General features: G+C 36.9%; 1 protein-coding gene and 1 long non-coding RNA gene across 2 annotated transcripts; both read left to right on the top strand.

Moving 5' to 3' along the window:
• Nucleotides 1-942: 942 nt before the first annotated feature.
• CLDN8 (claudin 8) lies at nt 943-3,089 on the top strand. Its single transcript, XM_030806195.1, has 2 exons — nt 943-2,311; nt 2,668-3,089. The coding sequence occupies exon 1, from the start codon at nt 1,163-1,165 to the stop codon at nt 1,838-1,840; it is 678 nt and encodes a 225-aa protein (XP_030662055.1). The 5' UTR covers nt 943-1,162; the 3' UTR covers nt 1,841-2,311; nt 2,668-3,089.
• Nucleotides 3,090-5,308: 2,219 nt separating this feature from the next.
• Nucleotides 5,309-7,748, top strand: LOC105738729. Its single transcript, XR_001114579.1, has 3 exons — nt 5,309-5,358; nt 6,982-7,169; nt 7,566-7,748. It is a non-coding gene; the product is annotated as an uncharacterized LOC105738729 (long non-coding RNA).
• The last annotated feature ends 376 nt before the right edge of the window (nt 7,749-8,124 follow it).

Here is an 8,124-nt window from a genome sequence, read left to right as displayed (position 1 = left end):
ATCATTATTTTGAGAAGAAAGTTCAAACTGTCTTGCATTTAGGGGTTTCTATGTCCTACTGCAGACATAATATTAAAAGGTAGGAAAACATATTTGGTTAATACCTAATATAATACAGTTTAGTAAATATAGTTCCCTTGTCTTGTAAATATTTTATTTTGAAATAGCCATTTGCATAGACCCAAGGGTCTTGTGTCATCTTCAGAATTCTATTTCCTTCAGCCCAGGAATTCAAAGCAGCAAGAATAACATCACAAAATAAGCTCATAAGCTTATTTTAATGCTATAGTGCTGGCTACATAAGATAATCATCTGGTGATTTTTATTTTGGCAAAAAATGTTTTTATAAGTGAAGATCATCAGAAAAGTGCCAATGAGTAATTTTTCTGGCTTAAAGAACCCCAGTATGTTTTAAGTGCCAAGCAGAAGGACAGCCTTGTGTATTTAATTACTTCAGCTTATTTTGTCCTCTGGCATGATCTGTTCCCTAATTTCACCACAGTAGAGCTTGCTTTGAAGTTGTAGAAAAATTAAATCAATCACTTGGATCACATGTGTCCCAAAGAATGTGGCTTCCCAGGTAAAAGCAATCTTTCAATCCCCTACTCTCGTTTCACTTTGGCATTTCAACAGCGTTGCAAAATTCTTCGGCAGATATTTTATTTTATCCCTCGGTCCCAGCAGCTCTTACTAAGAGTTTCAGAATTGCCTGTACAAGGTGCACCTTTCACATTACAAGGGATTGGCTCATTTCTTGATGCTTATGCAACCACTTATAACTATGCCTACAGGTAAACATACTGCTGTCTTCTTGGAAGACCGAGAAGTATAAAGAATGTTTATGTGCAGGTCTAGCTGTTCCAAGTACCCAAGTGTTGGTTTAGACACACCTGGATTACCATCTACCTTTTATTGGCTGAGAAAGTTGCCACACCTGATTTGTGAGTTTACTTGTTGCAGCCAATAGCAGGGCCATCTCAGCCAGCCAGCACTGGATACTATCTGGCCAGAAGTAACAAAGCAGCTCTTATTTGAAAAACCACTGGGTTCTGAGTTCATTACTACAGGAAAAACTGTTCTCTTCTGTGGCACAGAGAACCCTGCTTCAAAGCAGAAGTAGCAGCTCCGGAGTCCAGCTGGCTAAAACCCATCCCAGAGGATAATGGCAATCCATGCCTTAGAAATCGCTGGGCTGTTTCTTGGTGGTGTTGGAATGGTGGGCACAGTGGCTGTCACTGTCATGCCTCAGTGGAGAGTGTCGGCCTTCATTGAAAACAACATCGTGGTTTTTGAAAACTTCTGGGAAGGACTGTGGATGAACTGCGTGAGGCAGGCTAACATCAGGATGCAGTGCAAAATCTATGATTCCCTGCTGGCTCTTTCTCCGGATCTACAGGCAGCCAGAGGACTGATGTGTGCTGCTTCCGTGATGTCCTTCTTGGCTTTCATGATGGCCATCCTTGGCATGAAATGCACCAGGTGCACGGGGGACAATGAGAAGGTGAAGGCTCACATTCTGCTGACGGCTGGAATCATCTTCGTCATCACAGGCATGGTGGTGCTCATCCCTGTGAGCTGGGTTGCCAATGCCATCATCAGAGATTTCTATAACCCAATAGTGAATGTTGCCCAAAAACGTGAGCTTGGAGAAGCCCTCTACTTAGGATGGACCACGGCACTGGTGCTGATTGTTGGAGGAGCCCTGTTCTGTTGTGTTTTTTGTTGCAACGAAAAGAGCAGTAGCTACAGATACTCGATACCTTCCCATCGCACAACCCAAAAAAGTTATCACATGGAAAAGAAGTCACCGAGCGTCTACTCCAGAAGTCAGTATGTGTAGTTGTGTACTTTTTTTAACTTTACTATAAAGCCATGCAAATGACAAAAATCTCTATTATTTTCTCAGAATGGACCCCAAAGAAACTTTGATTTACTGTTCTTAACTGCCTAATCTTAATTACAGGAACTGTGCATCAGCTATTTATAATTCTATAAGCTATTTCAGCAGAATGAGATATTAAACCCGATGCTTTGATTGTTCTAGAAAGTACAGTAATTTGTTCTCTAAGATAGTTCAAGCATCTACTCTTTTTATCATTTACTTCAAAATGACATTGCTAAAGACTGCATTATTTTACCACTTTAATTTCTCCATGACATAGCATTATGTACATAGATGAGTGTAACATTTATATCTCACATAGAGACATGCTTATATGGTTTTATTTAAAATGAAATGCCCATCCATTACACTGAATAAATAGAACTCAACTATTGCTTTTCAGGGAAATCATGGATAGGATTGAAGAAGGTTACTATTAATTGTTTAAAAACAGCTTAGGGATTAATGTCCTCCATTTATAATGAAGGTTAAAATGAAGGCTTTAGTCAGCATTGTAAAGGAAATTGAATGGCTTTCTGATATGCTGTTTTTCAGCCTAGGAGTTAGAAATCCTAACTTCTTTATCCTCTTCTCTCAGAGGCTTTTTTTTCTTGTATATTAAATTAACATTTTTAAAAAGCAGATATTTTATCAAGGGGCTTTCCATTCAAACTGCTTTTCCAGGGCTATACTCAGAAGAAAGATAAAAGTGTGATCTAAGAAAAAGTGATGGTTTTAGGAAAGTGAAAATATTTTTTCTTATTATGTTTTTGTATTTGAAGAAGAATGATGAATTTTGACAAGAAATCATATGTGTATGGGTATATTTCAATAAGTATTTGAGTAAAGACTTTGAGGTTTCATCAATATAAATAAAAGAGCAGAAAAATATGTCTTGGTTTTCATTTGCTTACCAAAAAAACAACAACAAAAAAAATAAAGTTGTCCTTTGAGAACTCCACCTGCGCTTATGCGGGTACCTGAGTCAAAATTGTCATTTTTGTTCTGTGAAAAATAAATTTCCTTCTTGTACCATTTCTGTTTAGTTGTACTAAAATCTGTAAATACTGTATTTTTCTGTTTATTCCAAATTTGGTGAAACTGACAATCCAATTTGAAAGTTTGTGTCGACGTCTGTCTAGCTTAAATGAATGTGTTCTATTTGCTTTATACTTTTATATTAATAAATTGTACCTTTTTCTAATTATTTGACATTCTTTCACTAGTCTCCTTTTATTTCTGTTTTATTAACTTGTAGAAGAGTTTTGAAAAAAATTGATATTTTTTATTCTCCAAATTGAGAATGTCAAGGTTGCTCGTCAAGATAAACAGAGCATTAATTTTTGGAAATATAAATTACTCTATGTTATTTATGTTATTTAACAACAATATACCTTATAATCATTGGATCCCTATACCAATATTCAATGCAGATAATATATTTATAATTTAAGATAGTACTAGAAATTCAAATAAATCTATATGTTATAAGTATTATGTATATAACAGCCAGGTTTGAAAAATTTTCTGTAGCTAAATATATATTTCTACTTCTGAGAAATAATAAATAATATTGTCTAATGTTCTGGGGGCATGTATTACATGCTAGGACCTCTACTGCCTATATGAATTGTTATTAAATCTTTTATGAGACTGATAATGTTATTAGTTCAATTCAAAGATGAGGCTATCTCAGAATAATTCATTGATTACTCAATAGAATCAGGAGATTTATAAAAGGGCCGCCTGGCCTCATAGCTCAATACTCTTTCTCTCAAGGAACGTGAATTTTTTTTCAGCAATGTCTAGTTTAGAAACTAATTTTTGTATGTTAAAATGACACACTTAACTACTATGAGTTGGGAAAACTTATAGTTGTCTTTTTTTTTTTTTTAATTTTTTTAGTTGAGACAGAGTCTCACTCTGTCACCCAGGCCAGAGTGCAGTTGTGCGATCTTGGCTCACTACAACCTCCGCCTCCCGGGTTCAAGTGATTCTCCTGCCTCAGCCTCCTGTGTAGCTGCGATTATAGGCGCATGCCACCATGCCCAGCCATTTTTTTATTCCATATTGGTGATTCTCTTATACCCAAGTGCTCGTTCATCCTAGGCAATTTTGCTTTTTCAGATCAAAACATTCGTAAAAGGAAAAATACAGCAAAAATAACTGAGCACCTTGGAGAAGGAATCCATAGGCCCCATCTTCTAAATACCAGTCTCCAATCAACTATTTTTTCTTTTACCTAGAAAGCCCTTTAAATGTCCCAAACTCAATTTATTATTTCTCTCCTTTTTTCTTTAAAACAGAATAACACTTCTAGTTTTTATTACGGCATCACTTTGAGTATCTCTGAAATCTTTCTACAACTTTCCACCTTTACTATCAGCTCATCTCTTATCTACATAATTGGAAAAGACTTCCAGACTTGTGTCATTGTCTGCAGAGTCTTTTCCCAACAGCTGTCATCTATACTTTTGTCTTAGTTGTTTCTAAAACGCAAGTCAAGTCCCATCACGGCCTGCCCATAAGCTCTGTAAGGACATCCCATTGCCTAGAAGTCCAAATGCCTTCGCATATGCTAACTGACGGGAAGGAAAAATTATCTTACACCTTTCAAGGCAAATTTTATCAGACAGTTTAACATCAGTGTATAACCAGTATAATAACAATTATAAAGTTAATGTCCCCAAATTAGCGTAATTAACATGCCACAGGCCTCTTTAATATTCTGAAAGAGATACATTGACAACTACTAAATGATTCAATTGGTGGCAAATTGCATGCAATAGAAAGTTTTATAATGTATTTGCATGGAAAAAAAATCATGTGATGGAAAGGATAGGGGAGGCAGAGGAGGTGATGTTAAGTATTCACATTGTAGCTAGTTGTTTTTATGACTTGAAGCAAATTTTAGAATCCAATGTATCTCACTGTAATTATCTATTATTTTCCAATTGTCAGATAGAATAATAGGCCATAAGGTCTGATAGGATTATAATAGGGTATAATATTCATTGTGTTAGTGAATTTGGAACATTAAATGTGTTACAACAATGAAAGGCAATATATATAGTAAAAAGAGGACCAACTTTTGAAAGAGTCAAACGAGAGAACCATTCCATACACACCCCCAAGCAGTGAATTTAGAAAAGTTCATTAGCCCCTCAGACTCAATCTCTTCTCATTCATATAATGAAGGTAGGATTATTGCAGGAAAGAAGTATGTAAAGTAACTAGCCCAATGCTGGAGTGAAGAAATAGTGGATCACTTCTCTTTGTATAATATTCCCCCTTAAAATTCCTTGGAGTTGTATGTAAAATATGCACATCAATAAAATAAGCAAAAATAGAGAATAAAATATTAAAATAATAATTTTTCCACATCAGGTATTCATTGTGAATCTTACCAACAGGTTATTTTATGATTAATTATATAGCCCTGGGAAATGGATCTTCCACTGAATTAAGAAAAAGAGGTAGTTTCATAATTTTACAATTAATACAGAAAGCAAAAACATTAATATGCTTATATATTTTTTTCCTAGTAAGATTTAGATAACTGTTTTAGGATATGCATTAAAATATTTTCAATTTATTTTTCTAATCCATTGGTCCAAACTTTAATTACTAATGTTATTTACAGCATACAAAATTTCCAGATGTTTTGAAAATGTTGCATTCTAGAGGGCTTCTAAATACTTATCTCATTGACTGCTCAAAAATAACAATATGCCTTAGTATGTAGAAGATTCCATTTAAAAAAAAAAATTAAAAATTTGATGATTCCTTAAGCTATTAGCTTTGGATAATTATCTCCTTTCACATAGGAACATTAGTTAAGTACCCATTACATTTTCCAAAATGTTTTAACCTTGCCAAAACATTTATGTCTTGGATAAACGTGTTACCATTTCATCCAGAAACAGTATGTTGTAGTGATTTGGAGCCCAGGAATGAAGGCAGGCAGCTGTGTTCAAATCCCAGCTGTGTCACTTATTACTGTGTGGTCTTAGGCAAATTACTTAACCTCCTAATGTCTCGTGGTCCTCATCTGTAAAATGGGAGTCAAAATTGTGCCTGAGTCCTAGGGTTGCTGTCAAGATTCACTGAGTTGATACACATCAAGTCCTTAGTACGATACTGGGCAAATAATGAATTAGATATCAATCTTGCCTATTCTAGCTACTTTTCAAACCAAATAGAATAATAATATTTTCTTCTTTTGCATACTGTACCACTTGTTGCTCTCACCATGACCCCCCTTCTGCTAATTCTGTATCCAAAATGACAGTCTCATGCATTGTTAAACAGTTATTAAGCTACAGTACTGTAAGTGCTAGAGAATCCAGGATGGACAAGACAGTTTTTGCTTTCAAGGCATTTACAACTAACAAGAAGAGACAAGAGTGAGGAATGTAGCCGTACTGCATGCCCACCCATGTTTTTGGTGTTTTTCTTTCTTTACCTCATTGATCCTTTAAACATTCTGTGAATTAAATTATGAGAACACAGAGTCTCAATGAAGTAACATACATATATAAATATACACACATATATTATCTCATTGACATTAAGTACCTTGAATTAGAATTAGGGAGACTATATATAGATATATATATATACACATATATATATACACCTTGAATTAGAATTAGGGAGACTATATATATATATATACACCTTGAATTAGAATTAGGGAGAATATATATATATATATATATATATATATATATATATATATACACATACATATATACACCTTGAATTAGAACTAGGGAGACTATATATATATATATATATACACATACACCTTGAACTAGAATTAGGGGGACTATATATATATATATTCTCTGTGATTAATATGTGTATAATGTATGTCTCAAGTCTTCCCTGTGACTCATTTGTCACAGCATTTTTTCTCCCTGAACACTAAAGTGACCTCCTCATCCATCTTTGCTACATTTTAACTCCCTTCTCCTTCTCCTCTTAACCTCTAGATGATTTACTGCTTTTAGTGCCTGACATCTATTACCTTCTCCTGTGGGATAACATTCTATTTTTTGGACTCCAATTGTAGACCTTGTATTTCCATTCACCAGGCCTCCTTCCTTGTCCTGAGAAGGACTTCCCTGTCAGTATCCCTGCAACCCCCTCCTCTCAGCTGTGATCCAACTGCTGAAACAAAGCCAAATTGCTGCTGAGGCCCAGCAGGCAGAGGCTGGAAGCTTTCTGAGACGTTTCAGGCGCTGCCACCTTCCGGGAAGAAAGAGAAGCATTGTGTTCAGCGGTGAGTCTAAGAAGGAAGGGATTCCTGGTGTAGAGGCTCAAGGCCAGGCCTGAATCTCTGCTAGGAGTGAGAGGGTGGGAGAGAAACTCAGGCCCTCCTTGCTTAACAAGTAGTCCTGGAAGGAGGGAAGCCTTTGTTCACCTGTCTTAGGGGGATAACCTTGGGGCCAGAAAAACCTTGGGAGACTTATTCATAGGCTGGGTTCCTACTTAGCCTGGGGCCTTGGAGACTAAGACCAGAGAGTGAGGACACTGGAGAGCTGGGAGTGTGGAGACTGCTTACCAGGCTCCCAGTAGTCAGACAGCAACTTTCGGGTCACTAGATCACCACGTACAGCAAGAATTCCTGCCACTCCGGGATTGGCTATTGCTGATGGTAGCAACTTGACTACCACAGGGGAAAAGATCCTGAAATCATGTAAGGCAACACCAAATAGGACCCAACAAGTAAAAAAGTGAAGGAAACTACTTCAAATGTGGCAAAGTTGATCCTCAGATTCACGATTCTTTCCCAGCCCTACAGACAAGTTCAACATCTTAGGTATGGGAAAACAAACCAGATAAACAAAACCACAAAACATCTAATGGCCTAGCCTTCTTTTTTCTTCTGGTCTTCTGCCATGGGCCCCGTGGTGCCCACATTCTGGTCTGGTCAGACTCCATGTCACTTCTTTGCCATTCAGAAATTGTCCTTCAGGCATTTGATCACCGGCAATGCCCTCGTCATCCTTTCTTGTCAGGAGTGGTTGAACCTTGGACTCTGCTTGACCTCTTTCCTCCTGGCTGCACCCACGCATCTTCCCCTGTGCCACAACCCACTGTGTTAGCTCAGTCCTGCTGTGAGACAGAAGTGTGTCAACCACCCCATGCTCCTTCTGGGAAGGAGATTTACCCCACACTATTGCTCTCTGAGCTCCCTTCCTGTTCTTCAAATCACCATGTATTGTATAGCCCCC

The sequence above is a fragment of the Nomascus leucogenys genome, chromosome 25 (assembly GCF_006542625.1).
Source record: "Nomascus leucogenys isolate Asia chromosome 25, Asia_NLE_v1, whole genome shotgun sequence".
In the NCBI taxonomy this organism is placed as follows: Eukaryota; Metazoa; Chordata; class Mammalia; order Primates; family Hylobatidae; genus Nomascus; species Nomascus leucogenys.
This window is presented reverse-complemented; position numbering and strand designations above follow the sequence as displayed.